Source organism: Phalacrocorax carbo, chromosome 5 (assembly GCF_963921805.1).
Source record: "Phalacrocorax carbo chromosome 5, bPhaCar2.1, whole genome shotgun sequence".
Classification (NCBI taxonomy): Eukaryota; Metazoa; Chordata; class Aves; order Suliformes; family Phalacrocoracidae; genus Phalacrocorax; species Phalacrocorax carbo.
The window spans coordinates 44,202,909-44,224,581 of NC_087517.1; the positions used below are offsets into that span (position 1 = coordinate 44,202,909).

At 43.2% G+C, this 21,673-nt stretch overlaps 1 protein-coding gene across 3 annotated transcripts in view; it reads right to left on the minus strand.

Moving 5' to 3' along the window:
• Positions 1-21,673, minus strand: part of ADARB1 (adenosine deaminase RNA specific B1) — an 89,927-nt gene that overhangs the window by 15,409 nt on the left and 52,845 nt on the right. For all 3 annotated transcript variants that reach the window (XM_064452232.1, XM_064452233.1, XM_064452234.1), the window contains exons 5-8: positions 19,976-20,090; positions 17,138-17,306; positions 16,467-16,615; positions 15,695-15,863 (exon numbers count right to left, since the gene is read on the minus strand). In XM_064452232.1, the coding sequence (XP_064308302.1) occupies positions 15,695-15,863; positions 16,467-16,615; positions 17,138-17,306; positions 19,976-20,090 (602 nt within the window). The remainder of the gene's footprint in view (positions 1-15,694; positions 15,864-16,466; positions 16,616-17,137; positions 17,307-19,975; positions 20,091-21,673) is intronic.

Here is a 21,673-nt window from a genome sequence, read left to right on the forward strand (position 1 = left end):
TGCTTCACTACTGCAAAAACTGAACTACACGTCTGCTACAAGACTTAAAAAAATGTTTTTTAAAAAAAAGGGTAAAACAAAAATCGCAATACAAGGAAACAACTACTCTTTCCTGAGAATGAAAATGGAGGCAACATGCATTAGCTTACTCACCTGTCATTAAAAAAGCTGGCCCTAATGAATGAGTAAAAATACTGTGCTAATAAAAAAATAAGGCATATTTTACATCAAATAAAGGCATATTTTGTGTAACAGTGAAAATGCAATCAGCAACGAAATGTCAGAGTAAAGATATTAAGTGAAAATTATTGCTTCCCAGGGCCTAGATGCCTTTCTAAGGACCTTACCATGACTAGAATTTTGTAAGCACAGAGGTATTTCAAATGCCAAATGAATCACAATTGTATTTTCTTGTTATTTGCAGTATTACCTACATCAAGCATAGAAAGTATATGGACTGCTACAGACAGATAATATTAAGGAAGAAACATCTAGAAAGAATTCAAGACTAAGCATTGGAAACTGGGGTCTTACAATTGTACCTGAAACGTGCAGACCGACAAACCAAGCTTCCGTCAGTGAGGCACATCACATTTTACCTTTTGAGTGACATTTTACCAGTACTTGAGTGACAGATGGACATTTTGAAAAAGGCCAAAGCATTCCTCTGGCAAGCCCTAGCTCCCTAAATAAAACCTTTGCCAGACCCTTTTCCATGCTTCAGTGTTCAGTAATTCCAGAGCTTGTGTTTTGCTGCATCCTCCCACATTTGGAGACCTTCTCCCGTCACAGAAAATGAAAGCTGAAGTTTGTCTTGTTCAACTTCTTTTGATTAAAAGAAGAGGAGGAGCATGGACACCTGAACAAGCTTCTGCAAGGTGAACTGTATGCACTGGTATTACAAGAACTACTCTATGACTGCCGACAAACCTGTTTTTTTGCTGGGGTGTGCTGTACCATGTTTACCACTGCGATACATGCTCATGAGCACTGGACTTGGAGCAGCTGGCTTGCTGCAGAAACCATTCATACAACCAAAGCCTCAAGCTCTTAATATTGATTAGGCAGGGTTGGATGGTGTTTATATTTATAAAACTAGCTTTAAATTTCTATTTTTATAATAAAAGAACATATAATTTTCTAGAGAAACATATACTTGCATCAGAAACTGGCAGTAATGCGAAGATAAACAGGAAACCCAAATCAAGCTCTGCAGAAATTTTCTACAGAATTGTAAGAGTCAAAAGGAAGGATTGCACAGAGACTTCCTTTTTTTTTATACTGTACTTCTTTCTGTCAAACAGTAATTTCTCACTCCTATTAGCACATACACTAAAAACAACCTTTATAGATATAAACTGAGAAGACGTTACACTAATACCACGCATCAGTTTTCAAAAGGCCACAGGCATTACCTCCTGAAATGGTAAAACTGCCTCGTCCTTCCCATTTACAAGCACGAATTGTCAGAATACATGCCACCAAATTCTGTCAATCTAAATACTAAAGTTTAATGAAACCACAACTTCTTTTGAAGTTAATGGGCCAAATTCTATATTTCACTACAAACGTGATGTGCAGAGCAGAAAGCGCAATATTTATTACAGAAAACTATTAAAGTAAGTGTTGCCTTTCCAGTGAAACAATTAAACAAAGGATTTTTTCTTTGCATTAAAAATAGTATTGGAAAAGCTTTAAGTAACTGAAGCAACTTAATACTAGTTTACAAACTCAAACCTTCCAAGGCTTCAATGTAGTTTATTGTTGTGGTTTAGCCAGCAACTCAGCCCCACACAGCCACTCGCTCACTCCTCCGCTGGTGGGATGGGGGAGAGAATCAGAAGGGTAAAGCTCATGGGTTGAGGTAAGAACAGTTTAATAATTAAAATAAAAAAACCCACAACAAAAAAAAAAATGCAATGAAAAGGAAAACAACAAGAGGCGCAAAACCCTGGGGGAGGGGGGAAGGGAAGGAACCACCACAACAACCCGCACGTGACGCAGCCACTCACCGCCCACTGACCTGACGCCACCAGTCACCAAGCCGCAACTGCCCCCATTAATAGACTGGTCATGGTGTCACAAGGTATGGAATGAACATACCATTGGCCAGTCAGGGTCAGCCGCCCTGGCCGTGGCCCCGCCCCTCCCGGCCTCCCATCGACTTGGCAGAGAGCAGGAAGCTGGAAAGGTCCCTGACGCCCACAGGCACCACAGTGAAGAGAATTAACCCCTTCTCAGCCAAAACCAGCACATTCTCCACCCCTTATTCCATACCATTTACACCATGACCAGATCCCACACGATCCAATACAACCTTACCAACCACCACCCCTCCCCTTCCCATCATTTACATAATACACAGACATCATTCCCTTAGTTCATGGACCTTCCCTGTAAAAAGTCCATTAAAATGTCCGTTGAATTCACCCAGTCCATGACTCTGGGTACCATCTGTTGTATCAGCCTTTCAGGGTGGGAGAGATTGTGTGTGGCGTTGGGTTGCTGCATACCAAGTCAGTCATCATTCCATCACTGCTGCACTTTGCTTCTTTCATCAAAGTCCATCTTCCATGGATTGGGAGGTCTGTACTATGATATCATCAATACAACACAGAGGTGACACGCAATATTGTAAAGCAGTTCGCATTGTGCCATTCAGTTCATTGGTTGTTTTTGCCCAAAATCAAATCCCCTTGAGGCACACATCGGATTTCTCCATCCTCCCGCATCACCCACCAAGTGCACCCAAGTCCTCAAGCAAAAGCAATCCCACGAATGGGTTTGCCTTTGCCTGAGGCAGGAAGAACCCAGACTGTTTTGCCCAGCATATTTTTTTACGTGCACTACAGGGACTCTATCCCCTTCCACAGTATGTACGATTTCTGACTGGGCAGGGCCAGCTCAATTGGCAGATCCCCTTGTGTTGACTAACCACGTGGCTTTTGCTAAATGTGTATCCCAGGGCTTGAATATTCCACCCCACAAGGCTCTTAGAGTAGTTTTTAACAGTCCATTGCACCGTTCAATTTTCAAAGAGGCTGGTGCGTGATAGGGGATGTGATACACCCACTCAATACCGTGCTGTTTGGCCCAAGTGTCTACAAGGTTATTTCAGAAATGAGTCCCGTTGCCCGACTCAATGCTCTTTGGGGTGCCATGTCACCACAGGACTTGTTTTTCAAGACCCAGGATAGTGTTCCAGGCAGTGGCGTGGGGAACAGGATATGTTTCCAGCCAGCCAGTCATTGTTTCTACCATTGTAAGCACATGGCGCTTGCCTTGGCAGGTTTGTGGGAGTGTAATATAGTCAATTTGCCAGGCCCCCCCATATTTATATTTCAGCCATTGTCCCCCATACCACAGAGGCTTTACCCGCTTTGCTTGCTTGATTGCAGCGCATGTTTCACATTCATGGATAACCTGCACAATAGCATCCATGGTCAAGTCCACTCCTCGATCACAAGCCCATCTGTATGTTGCATCTCTCCCTTGATGGCCTAAGGTGTCATGGGCCCACAGAGCTAGAAATAGTTCACCCTTATGTTGCCAGTCCAGATCCACCTCAGCCACTTCAATCTTGGCAGCTTGATCCAGCTGCTGGTTGTTTCAGTGTTCTTCTGTGGCCTGGCTTTTGGGGACATGAGCATCCCCAAGACGAACTCTCACAACCAGGTTCTCTACCCAGGCAGCAATATCTTGCTGCAATGTGGTGGCCCAGATGGGTTTGCCTCTGCGCTGCCAGTTGCTTTGCTTCCATTGCTGTAACCAGCCCCACAGGGCATTTGCCACCATCCAGGAGTCAGTATAAAGATAGAGCACTGGCCACTTTTCCCGTTCAGCAATGTCTAAGGCCAGCTGGATGGCCTTTACCTCTGCAAACTGGCTCGATTCACCTCCTCCTTCAGCAGTTTCTGTGACTTGTCATATAAGACTCCATACAGCAGCCTTCCACCTACAGTGCTTTCCCACAAGGTGACAGGACCCATCAGTAAACAGGGCATACTGCTTTTCATCTTCTGGCAGTTTGTTATACAGTGGGGCTTCTTCAGCACGTGTCACCTCCTCCTCTGGTGATATTCCAAAGTGTTTGCCTTCTGGCCAGTCCGTAATCACTTCCAAGATTCCTGGGCAGCTGGGGTTTCCTACTCAAGCCCGCTGGGTGATCAGTGCAACACATTTACTCCACGTAGCATCAGTTGCATGGTGTGTAGAGGGGACATTTCCTTCGAACATCCAGCCCAGCCCTGGCAGTCGGGGTGCCAGGAGCAACTGTGCTTCAGTACCAACCACTTCTGAAGCAGCTCGAACCCCTTCATATGCTGCCAAGATCTCTTTTTCAGTTGGAGTATAGGGGGCTTCGGACCCTCTGTATCCCCGACTCCAAAACCCTAGGGGTCGACCTCGGGTCTCCCCATATGCTTTCTGCTACAGGCTCCAGGTAGGGCCATTCTCCCTGGCTGCGGTGTAGAGCACATTTTTTACATCTTGTCCCACCTGGACTGGCCCAAGGCCTACTGCATGAATTTTTTCCTGTTTAATTTGTTCAAAGGCTGTTGTTGCTCAGGGCCCCATTTGAAATCATTCTTTTTCCGGGTCACTTGATAGAGAGGGCTTACGATCAGACTGTAATTTGGAATATGCATTCTCCAAAAACCCACAACGCCCATGAAAGCTTGTGTTTCCTTTTTGCTAGTTGGTGGAGACATGGCTGCTATTTTGTCGATCACATCCATTGGGATCTGACAACGTCCATCTTGCCATTTTATTCCTAAGAACTGGATCTCTTGTGCAGGTCCCTTCACCTTACTTTATGGCAAAACCAGCCTTCGGAAGGATTTGGACTATTTTCTTTCCTTTCTCAAAAACTACTCCTGCTGTGTTGCCCCACACAATGATGTCATCAATGTATTGAAGGTGTTCTGGAGCTTCTCCCTGTTCCAGTACAGTCTGAATCAGTCCATGGCAAATGGTAGGGCTGTGTTTCCACCCCTGGGGCAGTCGATTCCAGGTGTACTGGACACCCCTCCAAGTGAAAGCAAACTGTGACCTGCACTCTGCCACCAGAGTGATTGAGAAGAATGCATTAGCAATATCAGTGGTGGCATACCACTTGTCTGCCTTTGACTCCAGTTCATAGTGAAATTCTAGCATGTCTGGCACAACAGCACTCAATGGTGGAGTGACTTCATTCAGACCACAATAGTCTACTGTTAGCCTCCACTCTCCATTGGACTTCCACACTGGCCATATGGGACTGCTGAAAGGTGAGTAAGTCTTGCTGATCACTTCTTGGCTCTCCAGTCGGTGAATGAGCTCATGGATGGGAATCAGGGAGTCTCGGTTGGTGCGATATTGCCACCGGTACGCTGTTGTGGTGGCAGTCGGTACCTGTTGTTCTTTGACCCTCAGCAACCCCACAACAGAAGGGTCCTTCAAGAGGCCAGGCAAGCTAGACAGCTGTTTAATTCTCTCCGTCTCCAAGGCAGCTACACCAAAAGCCCACCTGTACCTTTTGGGTCCTTGAAATACCCTCTCCTCAGGTAGTCTATGCTGAGGATGCACAGAGCCTCTGGGCCAGTCACAATGGGGTGCTTTTACCTCTCATTCCCATTAGGCTCACATTGGCCTCCAATACAGTTCGCTCTTGGGATCCCCCTGTCACTCCAGCAATGCTGATGGGTTCTGCCCCTTTATAGTTTGATGGCATTAAGGTGCACTGTGCACCAGTGTCCACTAAAGCTTTATACCCATGTGGGTCAGATGTGCCAGGCCATTGGATCCACAGTCCAGTAAACCCAGATACCCCTTTCCCCCACCTGGCTGGAGGCAGGGCCCTTCTAGTCCTGATCATGGCATTTGCAACTCACTTCCTGTAAATGGGAATCAAGAATCTCTCTATTAAGCTCAGAAATAAAATCAGCACTTTTACTCCTCTGTCTGGGGACCTGCTCACTGGCAACTGGAGCAGCAGCTTTCCTGGAAGAACCTTCCTGAGTGATTGTTCTTCCTCACAGTTCACGTACCCATGCCTCTAGGGTCAAGATAGGCTTGCCATCCCACCTCATCATGTCCTCTCTGTGGTCATGCAGGTAGAACCTTAGGGTGGCCTGTGGTGTGTTTCCTCTCCTTTGAGCAAAAGGACGCTTATTCCTAACAGCTGAGACACTACTCTGTAGAGGTGGGGAGCAGGACATATCTCCCTGAGTTGCTGAACGTCTTGGGATAGTTTCTCCACAGCAGAGACTAGTGAGGAAGATATATTTGCTTCACACTCCCAGCGTCTATCAATCACCTCTGTTACTGTTGGTGCCTAGTCCTCTCTCCTGGACATTACTGCCAATGCGTTTGCACACGAGGATGGTGCGCTCCGTACAACTTGCTGCCACGTGGGTCATGTGCACTCGGCTTCATCTGGGTCTTTGGATGACTGTTGATCATCCAGGTCACCATAAATCACCTCAAGCACAGCTAATTCCTTAGATACTGGATGCCTTTCTCCATGGTTGTCCATTTTCCTAGGCAATATGTAACACCTTCTCTGAAGGGATACCTTTCCTTCACTCTGGACAGGAGTCGCCTCCAGAGGCTGAGGGCTTGTGTCCTTCTCCCAGTTGCTTTGTCAACACCCCCTTCCCCAGAAAGGGAACCCAGTTGTTTGGCTTCTTTTCCCTCTAATTCCAGGCTACTGGCCCCATTATCCCAGCATCGGAGCAGCCAGGTGACAACGTGCTCACCTGAACTACGGCTGAAATCTTTTCGCATATCTCAACTCACTCAAGGACAGGGATTGGGTGGTCTCCGTTTCATTTATGACTTCCTCCTCCTCTCCTCGTGACGGCCCTGCTTCTTCATCATCCCATTCTAAACGAGTTGACTTCTGCTTCCAGTATTTCTTCTTGTGTATGGGGGCGACTGATACTGGCACGGGTTGATTCTCTGAGTCAGCTCCAGTACTTGTCGTGGGGGTCTGAGTAGCCACAGTGCTTGTCCTGGGGGTTGGAGTGGCCACAGTGCCTGTCACTTTGCCTTTCAATCCAGAGACGTTCTCTTCCCCTTGGGAGCACTGAATACTGTCGAGCAGGGCTCGGTACGCATGGGCCAGGCCCCAGTACATTGCAGTTATCTGTGTCTTTCTGGAGTTCCCAGCGGAACAACATACTTTCTCCAAATATTCTACTAATTTTTTAGGATTCTGCACTTGTTCGGGAGTGAAACTCCAAAACACTGGGGGTGCCCACTGCCCTAGGTATTTCCCATGCTATCCCCACCTGCCCTGCCACTCATAACTATCAAGCCTTGGGGCAGATTTCTGGGTGATATTCTTAAGTTGCTTAGTCAAAACCAAAACAACATGCCCAAAACCTAACAATAAGTATATCTTAACTACCAAAGGATGTTCAAGATACAAAAAGGTTGTTGTAACAAAGGCGAAGACATCATAGAAGAAAGTTGCAAAGATACCATTCTGTATTTCCTCCATATAAAATCTCTCCGAGGAGAAGGTATAATTGCTAATTGCCTCAACAAGGTGGTATCCAAAGTACAGTAACAGTTTCAGCAAAAAAACCCAAATACCAGATAAAACTGAAACCATTGTTCGCATAACAAATCTCGTAGGCAAAACATCACTAATCACAGCAGAACACAGCAGACTAAACAAACCAACACCAATTTTTAACACCAACTGCAAAAATAAAAACACGGTGCTGTGACCAGCAGCTGTTATTACTCCAGCCCTTGAGCCCCATGTTGGGCACCAAAAAGACTGTCGTGGTTTAGCCGGCAGCTCAGCCCCACACAGCCGCTCGCTCACTCCCCCACCAGTGGGATGGGGGAGAGAATCAGAAGGGTAAAGCTCGTGGGTTGAGGTAAGAACAGTTTAATAATTAAAATTAAAAATCAACAACAAAAATGCAATGAAAAGGAAAACAACAAGAGGCATGAAACCTGGGGGGCGGTGTGGGGTGTGGGAAGGGTGTCACAAGGTATGGAATGAACATACCATTGGCCAGTCAGGGTCAGCTGCCCCGGCCGTGGCCCTGCCCCTCCCAGCCTCCTGCCCACATGGCAGAGGATGGGAAGCTGGAAAGGTTCTTGACCCCCACAGGCACTACAGTGAAGAGAATTAACCCCTTCTCAGCCAAAACCAGCACATTTATAGTACAGGAATGAACCTTTCCATACTGCAGTAGAGCGGACATAGACTCCAGCTGCAGCACAGTACCCATTTAGGAGCGTTCAATGGCTCAAGAAAGTGCTAATGGAAGACAACTCTCCCATCAATAATTTAGTAGTTTAAATCTCTTCTGCACCAACCATGGACAAAAATGCAAAGCTCCCATGTAAAATGACCTGATCTTGGATCCAGCCTTACTGGGCAGATCACAGACCAAGTGGACCCACGCAGTACCTTTTCTAACCATTAAAGCAGGAAAATGGCACCATGTTTGCAACAGAGAAAAGCGCTAAAGCACAAGCGTAAACAGAATACAGAAATGCTGCATCATGTCAATGGTGATACTGAAATGCCTAAAGTAAAGCATGTAGACAAGAGATTTGCCGAACAGGAAGACCACCTCAGCAGGCAGGGAGACACACTCCAACGTAAAACATCCCACTGGAAAAGTCCAAGACGCTTGTCTCAGCTGAGCATAAAACCAATGCCTCTTATGACATTTTACATATTCTGACTGTTCTAGTTTTAAGCTACTACAAAAATTTTCCTTCACAATCTTTATAAAACTGCAAAATAAAACTGACACTTGAAATGCAAGCTTTTATATTGATATAAAGCACGAGCCACAGGATTGAGGTCTGGACTGCCAGCACTGACATACAGGTGCCTTGATTTGAGCTGGGTGTCTAGATCTCATTACAGTTAATGGTGGTTTACTCAGCAGCCAAGTATGACCACAGTTCTTGGGCTGGACAGCTCTCCATCAATGAGTCAGCCGTCTAATGCCAGAGATGCTGGGGCACCTGGTGCAGATGGGGACACCTGCAGCCAAATGCTAGCTGTGTACACAGCAGCATGCAATACTCTTTCAGCTTCAATTCTGCAGTCCTGCAAGTGATGCACAGCACAAAGAAAGGCAACCTGATGTGATGCCACAAAGTTCCAACAAAGGCATATTCACTCAACCCGAACTGGTCTTTTGCTTCTGAGCTGCCTTTTGTGAGAAAGAAGATCAGTCACTGAACAGTTTGGTTCGCTCTCTACCAGGGGCTCATCGAGGCGATGATTAAGCCCTACCATGTTTCACAAGGCAACAGAATTTCTAAAGCTCTTCTAGCAGTAATTAGAAAAGTACTTCGGCATGAGAAGGGAAACAAAAGCTGGAAATCAAAACCACAGCTCTCCTTTTTCCCCAGACACACCAGCCAACACACCGCAATGGCCCGACACACCACAATGGCACCTGGATTAGCAGGTTCCCTGTTCCCATCACTACATATATGAGCTACTGCTGCTTTTCTGGGACAAGGAAAAAGAAATAACTTCATCTGACTATTTGGCCACTGAGCAGCTACAAACAGTTGAAAAAAATATGAGGAGGATGACAGTCGAAGCTGAATCTGCTGCTGTATTAAGTTGCACCCCGTCATTCCCCCAGCTCTAAGCCTGACTGAGGAGGACTCTGCCTATCATCACCTTGATCCTTCTCAGCCTGCTGATTTTATTACTCATATGGTTCTCCACAAAGTCAGTTCAGTGATATGACTCAAGCTTTTTTAAAATAAAAAACAAAACAAAACACCAAACAAACCCAAAACACAATGACAGAAAAAAAAAATCCTGGCCTTGTATTTTGAAGAGGCAGTTTCTCTAGTCCAGTTTACAGCACAGCACCACAAACAACTGTGGGACCACTGCTGAAAGGCAGCAAGATGCAGCACACAGGAAGGATGCAGCACTTGGGCATGGGTGCTGGTAGTCTCCTAAAACGTGTTCTCCATCAGAGAATACACTACCAAAAGCACACTGCCAAACCCAGCTGAAAGTTGGCTTGCTTTTAGAAAGGAAATAGGCACTGGACAAATTATGGTTTTTTCTTGCAGACACTTATTGATTTCAGCAGGGCCACTCTGCTGAGCAAAATGATGCAAGATGGAGCAAACTGTGTGAGGAGCAACAAATTACATCTGGTTGGAGCAACATATAACATGTATCCTTTTAGTAACCTCTTATTATTCCTCTCTAAACTCCATTTTATTTCATATATTCATACATTCACTGTTTGCTATGAGGAAGAAAATGCATCATTACATACAGCTCTCTTAATTGGTATTAGGTTTATTATTTTGAGAAAGTCCCACCAAAGTTGTACCAGCAGATCATCTTTTTTGATGAAGTCTTTTTCTTTTATAAAAAGTCTGCTTTCCACTGAGTATTTTTGTTTAGTATGAAAAATTCATCCACCTGAAAAATTTCAGATGTGAACCAAAAAGTTCTGCAACTCAGAAATGCTGCTGAGATGTCCCTCTGGGAGTATTAGCTTGGGGTGCCTTGTATCCCCCCCACTTTACAGGTCAAAGTTCCCCATGCACACTTAGCTACAGTGAGACCAAAAGACCAAATTTTCCCTGTCACCAGGATTTTTCCATGTCCTCTATCTCACCTACAAAGTAATCTTGTGCCCAAGCATCCAGAGAAATGCTCTTTCAAACCATGACTTCTCACCACCTTTACAAATTAGACCCCAACAGTGGCCTTTGCAGATCTGTGCACAACAACTGTATTCAGCTCCTGACTATTTACACAGAGGATACTCTCTGTGTAGTATGCTCTCCTGAGGTTTTATAGACAAGCACCACACTGAGGAAATCTGAATTTACAAATTTATCACACTGACTGGTTTCCTTATTCTATATTCACCACTTAGATCCCATTGGTAACAACCTGGAGGATGGATGCACTTTCTCAACCTTTTTGCTGTTCTCAATCACAGTACATTAAGAAAAGAGGTCAGAGAAACCAGAGAAACCAGACAGGACAGAGTCCTCTCTTCCTTGCTGTCAACATTTCTGCTTTATACTACCATGTGCTCAGAGGCAACAGTATCTGCAGTGGATCCCAAAAAAGGGCTATTGATTTCTTCATGACAGAACTAATTTTACAACTCCTAATACATAAAAAGGTTAAGTAAAATTTTACTCTACAGCAACATTTTCACAGAGTATGCTAGTGCTAGTGCAGCTCTTGCAAAAAAACCCCAGGTTGAAAAAAATACACGCTTCAGGTAAAAACTCTCCTCTGAACTTTCCAAACCCAAACTGCATAGAAATTCTGTTATTTGAACTATTTCACAAAAAACAGAAATAAGGGGAGCGTAACAGCAGTAAACAATAAAGCTTGACATTAATATCAAATGTCTTAGCATCACTCTCAATTTTTACACAGCCAACAGTATGGAGGAGGTGAGTCACCACGTGCTACATTTACAATGGTACGTGGAACTGGTGTCAGAATTAATTTTAGGAAAATGAATAGTCTCCTGCAACTACCAAAATGAGAGTTTACTGTTGAAAAAATGAAGTTATATTTATGATAGAGTGCAAAACCTGACAAAAAAAAGTGTTTACAATTCAAAGTGCTGCTCTTAGTATAATTTATAAACAGCAATGACTATGAACAAAGGAGGATTATTTAGTAGGCATTTTGTTTATGACAATCTTTTACTCGCAACAGATGACACGGGAGACAAGGTGTCAACATGTGAGATGTCAGACTATCCTCAGAAAGCATTTTGCCTCCTCACATACATCTGTCCCCCTCCATGACAAAGGTGCACAGCTCAGACAGCAGCTGTCTCCAGGAGTAATTGCAAAGGCAAGCTTGGCTTACCATACCAACAAGATTCCAAGGTCTTTTAAATTGCAACGTGAACCATGAACTCCCCATGACCACTGTGCCTTTAAGGTATGTGGCAACTCAATTCTTACCATGAAGACGTTAGAAGCTGCAGACCATGGGGCTCCTGCTAGCTCTGTATGGAAGGCACTCATGTTTGCAGTAGCTCTGCCTATGGGTTTTCCTGCACATTTCTGTTTTCCAAGACTGCTGTGATCAGTCTGCCAAGTTTGAGGCCAGCAGCATCCACAGGGTTGCTTGCAGAAGAGCCCTGTGGTGGCCTTCACCTCTGAGGTGACACCATTTGTTTGTCTTTGCAACCATGTTTCTGTGGTTCATCACTCTTGTGAAGGGACACTTCTGCTCCTCAGTCTCAACACAGTCCCACACTGGCAGGTCATTTATCTGCCTCCTGTGGACACCCATCTAGCTGGGCTTTACTCTCATCACCTGGTATAATGAACGGTTAGAGCTGACTTCATTCATCTAACTGCAATCTGGTTTCTCTTCTGATTTTAAATCTGATTTCTCCTTGTTTCCTTAAGAGATTGAGTTAATCTCTATGACCAGCCCATGCCTTTCATAAGCCACAGCATAAACAGGCAGCAACATCTTTAGATGGAGTCAGAGCTTCTTTTACATCAAGTGGCTTGGTCAGCAGCCCACACTATAAATCAGTAAGTGCAAGAAGTCCATGGTCTTTGACAGCAGCACTTCTCACAAACATCTTTTTATTTATCCTGAGGTCAGATCTGCAATTACAGACAAGAGAATCTGTTCTCCCTTGTAGCTGTACCTAGGCTGGCAACCGCACAGCTCTGACTTGTCCCAGGTTTTCTGGTGTTGCCTGGACTTGCTGCATACCAGTGAGCCTGGGTCAAGACTCAGGTCACTGCTTTGAGAGGTTACATGATGCTACATATGGTCATTAAGATGCTACACCTGCTACATATGGTCATTAAGATGCTACGCCTTGGGTAATGGTTTCCTACTACTTTCCCCCAGGTTTTTTACCTAGGTGTCACACAGCCACCACATATCAAAACGAATACATTCACGTTGGCCACTGACACTGGGGTTAAGAACTGGTGAGGAGAACTGCTCGTTCTACTGCTGTTCAGAAATCACACATCTCCGTCATGAAGCTTGACACTTAGAAATAACTCTCAAAGAGAGACGGATGGGCATGGACATAGATGCAGAACATGCAGCCTTTAGCAAGCACGCTTAGGATTTTAAGATGTGTTTGTGCAACTTCATCAGTCCCAAAAAACTAGGTGGTAGGGTCAAGAAGACAAAGCCATTGGGGAAATAAAGAAAGATTGAGTTACAAACTTCCATTTGGACTTCCCATTCTGAACAAGCACAAAATGAGGCCAGTGCATAGGCACATGATATTCTTTCACACAAAAGATTATGAGAAATAATATTTCCCTTTAGAATAGAAGACACTTCCCCTCCAACAACTCAACCTAATGTTAAAGCTCTTCACAATTCTGACAGCCTTCCTACCAATGAAATGGGGTAAATTTTGCTCTTCTCAGCAAGACATTAGCCACAACAGGAATGTTTCATGAGAAGGTAAGGAATTATTTGAAGCTGCAAAACTTAAAATGAATGTGGGAGGAAAAACACATTAGAAGTAGAATGACAAAAATAGACATCATAAAGTACCATGGAACAAAGTTAGGATACATTTAAAACAAATGCATGTATATTAATGTTCCAAAACAGTTACTCTGGTCACAGAAACCACCCTAACACCATACTGCAGTGCCACCAGGCACTAACACACTAAGACAATCCTGTTCTAATGCTTCTGACCCAAATGGGATTATATTCATGGCCTTTCCATGTTTCTCACTATTTTTCTTGGGCTTCCTACCAGGTTTGGGAGGGTACTAGACAGTGCACTGTAACAAAGCACTCAGAAACTGGAAATAGCAGCTTGGATTATATAGTCCACACAGATGAGGCTGTTCAGATACGAGTTTCCCTTCTTGTGCAATCCTGCATCCCGAATTTATCCATGTCTCTTCCAGGCTGGGACTGTGAACCTTTGGGAAAGCTCAGTGGAAATTCAAAGGGCTCAGGCACACTGGAGGACTGACTGCTGGACACTAGAGAGCAATGCATTCTTTCAAATATAAGTGGACAAAACATGGTCATAAGTGTCAGGGAAATGTGAAAAAATAAGAAAAAAAAGAATATGAAAATTTGGGCCTCCTTACCCGTCATACAGTCTTTGTTCTGTGTCAAGGGATTCTATTTGCTTCCTTCACTGGCACAAACAAAATTATTCCCATTAGCCCCAGGGAGAGGTGACAGCTATCTACGCAAGCGAGAGATGGATTCTGTTCTGCATTACACAAAACCAACAAAACAGTCAAACGTGTTCTAGCTCAACAACTGTCTTCATTTTTTTTTATTTGCACTAACAGCAATGATGATATGATAAAAGAAGCCAAATGAATGTGGCACGATTACCATGTCAGGTGGCTGACAGATGTCCCTAGCATGAAGCTGGGGAATTTATTTGGTGAATTTTATTGAAAACATTATAAAATAAACTGAAATGTCATTTTTGTAGAATTACCTTTCAACAACCCAATGTCCTAGCTTCTGAAAGGCCCTATCCATTTATGTTAGGGTGATTTAAATCAAAGTAAAACATCTTCCTTCAGTAGAGATGCTGATTACTTGAGACAAGACTAGAGAACAAAGTGATTACATAACCTTCCTCCTGTATTTTTGATTTAGCATACGCAGTTCACAAGAACAGTTCCAACATAATACACTTAATAGATTTTGAATCAGGCTAACTGTGACTTGGCAAAACAGCAGAGCTATTTTAACTAAAAAAATAACTGAAGTATTATCAGCTGAAAAACTTGGCATTTCCATCTATTTTGCAAGAACACAGAGGCTGCAAACACAGACTCATTTCAAAAAATTATGTTGCAACTCTCCCATACTTCTGATACTTGTTAGAGGATACTGCTGCTAAATTTTTTTGGGGGTAATTATTTGTCCATTTATGAACAAAAAAGATATCTTTCAATCTTTGTCAAAAAGGACATTAAAGAAGGAATTGGATAAAATATAAATAAAAGCACTAGTACTGGAAATAAAGTAATTACAGTAAATATATTAAACTAAAATTAAAATAATTTTCAAGTTAGAAATTAAGAGTGCCCATCAATTAAGATTTTTAACTGGAACACTTTTCCCCTGTATAAAATAATGCAAATCTGAATCTATCCTTGGAAAACATATGTGTCTGATATCATACAGTCATAGAATGGTTTGGGTTGGAAGGGACCTTTAAATTCCATCTGGGTCCAAGCCTCGCTGCCATGGGCAGGGACATCTTCAACTAGATCAGGTTGCTCAAAGCCCTGTGCAACCTAACTCTGGACATTTCCAGTGATGGGGCAAGGAAGTATATCATCAGAGGAAGTTATCTAAATATAAGTAATGCAATATATTTATTGCACAGTTTTGCTAATGCTGTAGTACTTTAGGGGAAAAAAATGAACCAAACAAAATCATTCTTCTGCTATTTCCCAGTGATATAAATACAAAACAAAGCTGTCATGACTTGAAGTGGCTGGAATGATAGATAGTGATTTCACCTTGCCTCTGAAGCCAGCAGAAGGTCTGACATCAATTGCAGATGAAGAGTCAGAGCTTTATCACTGGAGTTACAGCCAGCCACCCCCACGCTACATCTAAGCAATGAAATAAGCCAATCAATAACCTGCATGTTGACTGCAGGTGTCATGCAACCCCCCTTTCTTCTTCAGCAATAGCAAACAAATCAATCATTTGATATCTCACCTTGCTATCTTGTCACTGCATGACATGGTAAGTAGCCTTTCTCCTTGCAATACACCATCCCACGTCTGGATAGTGGTAGTAGAGCGCACAGGGATGGTCCCTTCCCCAGATTCTATTTTTGTCCGTAGCTGTCCTCTTGCTTTGCGGTTTGGATGCCTGTCCCCTTGATCTAAATGACAGAAATCACAATCAGCTGAGAAACATTCTCAGAGTGCTTTACAGATAGCATTACAATAAGAATAGTCAATTAAAGGCATTTGTCTGCATAACCGCTAGCTTGCATAACAATTTCTATTGCTCCTTGCAAATTACTACAGCATCAGGCATCTCTCACAAATACTGTCTTCTAAAATACACTTGCAATTAAAGCAAGCTTCCTGTGAAGGAGCAGTATGCAGCAGGTAGCTCTTAAGTTCTGTTCTGCATGTTATAGCGTTAGAACGAAGTTAATAGACAGATCAAGAAAGGGGAAGGCAAACAACCACCATTAAAAGGTGGAAACAGTGAAACGGTTCAGTTAGTTCTGTACAAATACTTGCTGACTCACTGGCTTATCTCAGCTAGCATTCGGCCTCTTCAAGACCACATGGTGGATCAGTCTATACTTAACTTCCACCAGACAGGAAGAACAGCTCAGATTTTTTTTGAAGGATCTTTGTCTAACACACACCTACACTAAAAGGAAAGAAGACACCTAAATTTTAACTGTGCCACTTGTACATGCTTAAAGAATACTTTAAACTTGCTTGCTTCAGTAGGACTACTGTCATACCCTCTTGCGCTGCTTCGTGTGGTGAAAAAATCCTAGCATCGCCACAAGGAGATGTGCTGATATAGAGATGAAACTGCACATTCTCCTTCAGCTTAAACCCGCCTCGCTCCGATTTGATAAAAATGGATTTTTGCTGATCATCTTTATTGCTGAAACAGAGAACAAAGCTAGAGTCAAAACTGACATTAACACCTGAATAACCATAAGCTGGGCAGTCTTAATAGGCATTAAAAACAAACACAAGACATCTGGCAATTTTATAGTATAAATCTAACAATTGTTATTGTTATTACAATTAACAAAACTAAAAGACAATTGAGACAAGAAATCGAGAGCCCTTGACATTACCTGAAAGTTCTCGACATCTGGGGCTTACCAACAAATGAAAAATCACCACCTTGTAGCCCACTTGAGATTGTGAATCATTTTGTAAACTGTAAACATGTAAATCAAAACAATTATTTTTTCTGTCCTCCCCTCTCATGATTGACACCTAACTGAATACATGTTTTGTTAAAGTCAAACTTTAGGGAAAAGGACCTGAGTTCTAAATTAAACATGCTAATGCACCAGGACAAGTGTTTAACATTGAAATAATTAAGACAAATGTTTTACACAGGCACCTTTTCAGCAACATGTGATCAGCTCATCTTGGTTTTCCTCCAGCTTACCTTAGATAAAGCTCAAGTTGCGTATACAGAAATTTAAGCAGGCACCGGCGAGATATAATTTCTGCATGGCAATCATTTAATGCAAATCCACGATCACTCATATATTCACCGTTAATGCATTTTGTTCCTGTAGAAACACTTATGACCAGGGCATCTTTCACATCTGTACCTGACGAACAAAATTTCAGGAAGAAGATGCAATTAAAATCACAAATAATCTAGCAAGTGATCTTCTTGCAGAAACCAAACAAAGCTCCTTTTTTTCCTGTTGCTTTTTTTTTTTTTAAAAAAAAGATTTGTCTTCTGATACTTTCTTTAAAGCAAAAGCTTCACTTGGCCATACCCTCCCTGTACCAGTCCGGTCTATGGTTCTTTGTGAGTTCTTCATGCTGGACTTCAGACAAGTTAAAAATTGAAACCTGTAGGGAAAAATTGCTGCTTCAGGAAGAGTTATAAAAGCCTGAGCTCCAGAGATGGTGCTTTCTTCCTGAGACCCAGGCAGCCAGCTAGATTCCAGCATGTCCCTCTGGCCACCTATGCAGATATTCACAGCGTCTTTAGAAATCTGAAAGGCACTGATTTATTAAAACAGCAACATGTTATGGAAGGGTATTAAGGCAACAACAGGAAGGTAAGACTAGGAAATGAAGAAGTTTAAATGCTTAAACCACTGTAACACTTATCAGCAGTATGATGCTTCTAGAAGTAGTTCTTGGTATTAAGTAATTCTGTACAATAGAATTAAAAAAATATTTTGGGTGGTTTTCTATACAGAGAACTGTATCATACAGACACAAAAAAGGGTCAGCTGCATGAAGAGTTCAGAAAGACAGGTCAAAATGTTACATCCCTCTATCAAAACACTCAGCACAAAAAGCCCCAACAAGCCACACTACTAATTCCTCTGGAGCTCTTGAGGCCTTGCCAGCAGAGGCAGATAGTAGCCAAGCCCTGCCATAAGCCTTCTGCCCTCTTCCCCCCACAGAATAGTTACTGCAGTATGGAAAAGAAGAAAAAACATTTTCAACACACCCAAACACCTAGAGTTGAGGATCCTCCCATAACCACCTGCCTGAAAGACAATGGCAGTGTGGATATAAGGGCTGTAACTAGTAATTAGCAAGAGAATTGGTATTTGAGTAATTAAAAAGGTGATTGAGATGTGGACTGTCTGAGCTCTCACTCCTGACGAAATATACACCCTTAAAAAAAATTAACCTGACCCCAGCTGCCCCCTCCTGCACACAGAGCTGGAGGAAAAGACCATGGAGGAAAAGCAGGGAGCTGCTTCACTCTACAACACAAGGCTGTGCAACGGGGTCATCTAATGCCAGGGGTTCCCCAGACACATATCCATGCAAAGATGCCTTCTAATTCTGTGTAAAGCTATTTCTTCAATTAATCAAAATGCACTTGCATGTTAATTAAGTTTTAATTCTTTGGTCACATGGCTCTTCCGGGAATTGTGGACATAGAACTGTAATTACAATAAAACTTGTTAAATATCACAAAATATATTAAACTACAGCATGTTCCTTCACAGTGCTTTGGATTTGGGGCTAAATTGGTGTTGATACCACACACCTGTTTTGGCTGTCACAGAGCAGCATTTGAAGAGTGCCAAGGCTTTCCCTCCAAACCTCTCAAAAGCCAGGGAGGTGTGCTGGGGGCGGGGGATGGGCAAGAGACTTTGAGGGGACACAGCCAGGACAGCTGAGCAGCAGTGATCAAGGGATATCTCACACTGTAAGCATTGTGCTCAGCAGCAAGAACTCAAGAAAAGGAAGAGAGGAGGTTCGAGGTTACGGTGTTTGTCTACCCACCAGTCTTCTTGCCCTCCTTCCATTTTCTCACCATGCCCCAGGAGAGCACAGAGAGCAAGAGGCTGAGTGGGCATTTGACTGCTGGCCAGGGTCAGCCTATCACAGATGTCTTGTGTCAGAGTCTGGGCCGCATTGTCCCCTTGTCACATTCCACTGTCCCTACAGCATGCAGTTATCACCTACTCTAACTGGCACCCTCAGACCTTTCTGCTCTGTGGAGGGGGCCCCTACAAACATCCCCACAGGAGGAAAGGGCTGGCTGTACATTTATCACCCATATCTGACTCGTTCAATTAATAGGGGACATTTCATGACAGGCCCAAAATGAATGTCCCATCAAGGGTTCAGATGGATTGAAGACCAAGATAAATCTTAGCTTGAGGAAAACTCAGCAGCAGCACGGTCACAGGTAAGCCTATTGCAGAACTTCACTGTTTTGGGTGATCTGGCAGAGCACAGATCTTGTGCCAGCAATCAGAAAACCACGACTTTACTGCTGCTTGTACATGCACGCCAGTGTCAGCTGCCAAAACATAAGCTGTTTTCTTCAGAAATTTTTACTAAAATGACTGAGACACAAAAAACTAACAATAAAATATAGCAAGAATAACTAACAAAGTGCAAAACCTTAAAAACCTGGGAAGCCAGCATAATTTCTTACATAATATACCAAAAACCAAGAATGCCATCTGTGTGACTGATGCAGTGAATTTTATTTTAGATTTTCTTTCAGAAAGTTGCACAATTAATTTTAAAAGGTACACATATTTTGTAGACCGTGAGTTCTCAGATGTCTCAGTCAGGCAGAAGGCAGGAACTCTATGGAAACAGAAGTATTTGCTGGTCTAATTTTCCTGTAATTATCTTTAGCCAACATTTAATTGCTACATTTAGCACACCCTGAAGATTAAACAGCAAAAATACATTTTCAGTACTGCTTGACTGAAGATAATTTCCTAGAATGCAGACAGAGCTCTCATATTTAAGCCATTAAAATAGTACTTTTTTCCTTTACCTGTTGTCATGACAATTCCAGCAAGGACTTTTCTACGTGCATGTGGAGATGTGAAATTTTCTGTCAAATCACTGAATTTATCTACAACCAAGCGTGCAACAGCATCAGCTAAAACCTGTAGGATCACACAGAAATGCACATTAGAAAATTAAATAATTTTAAAATTACAGCAGCATTAGGATATAAAGATTTGCCCTTTTATATTATTTGAGACAATAAATGAGTTCTTATTGTTCACTTTAAAAATGGACACTGAAGCATCAGCAGTATGTCAAGGAGGTGGCTGGGTCCAATTTTCAGGCATACTGAGCAGCTCTAAGTGGAAGCAGAGCTCTGTGTGCTCCACATCTATTAAAACAGGCTCAGACAGCCCTAAGCCAAGCATCGAAGTACCTAATGCTCATGATTGTTATGAACATTTGAGGCTTAGGAGAACAACTGCATAGACAAACAAGGCTACACTTTCATGCTCAAACCTCAAAATGCATCATTTCAGTATCCTTGACATTGGACCTGACAAGAAGATTGAAGTGCAAAAAACAGGCTCCTCAAAACAACATGTAAACCTTTTGTAACAATCAAATATATTGTCTAGCTATTACATAAATAAGAACAAAGCTGTTTTCAGCACTGGTTAAACACTTTCTATTTCTTATTTTTACAAGACATACAAATTCAGGAATAGACAATGTCAATGTATAACCCAAAATAAGCTATCTCAAAACTAGGAAGGATTTAACTCTTTCACTGTCAGGAAAACTTGAACACTAACAGTCACAGCCTTGTTGTACCTTGCCAGCAGGGTTAACAAGCAACTTCGGTCAGGCTGTAAGGGGGACTAACTTCTAATATTAAGGAAAACTTCAAAATACCAGTCCTGCTCCTGCTGAACGACATTTCAGTTCAACACTGCAGCTAATCTCACCTGCTCTTTTTAAAGCAGCTGGAATCATAACAGCCAGAAGAGATGAGTCAAGATCAAATCCTTGAATTTTCACCTGAAAAGAAACTGAAAACTAGGGCAATCTGTGCAACAGCGTCACTAGCACAGCTGGTTGCTCCCAAGGGAGCAGCTGAGAAAGGCAAGTTACCTGCTAGACAGCCTGATGAGCAGTTCCCAGGCTAGCAGGAGAGAGAGGGCAGCCCATTCCCATCCATCTTCCACCAGCACCAGGACTGGCAGCCGGAGAGGAGGAGTGGACAGCTGGGAAGGGAGCTCAGGTCCCTATCTCAGAGCTCCAGACGTAAAGAACTTGATCTGGCTGTCAGTGTGTTGGCACCCAGCAGTATCCAAGATGTTCTGGGGTAACCAGCTGGTCCACAGGTTGACCCAGCAGAAGGACGCAGGTCCTGTGTCATACCTGCCAGCGCCATGCAGATGTCTTAGATACCCAAGAGCATCCAACATGGTGCTAAACACACATGTAAGCAGCTACACCAAGCCCAAGAGGATGCTTGTGGCTGAGAGTCTTCTGCTTACAGACTGTCTTTGGGCTCTCAGTAATGGAAGGAGGTCACCACGTTCACCCCTCCAGAGGGCCCAAGGCAAATCTACAGGGCTGATGGGCAGAGTATATAAAGCTTGGGGGCACCCACTTGAAACAGTACAAACTCTTGAACACAATCAGGAGGGGGGGGGGAAGGAGGGGGGGAAACAGAAAAAAGATGTGAAGACTGCCAGCCTGATTCACCACCATT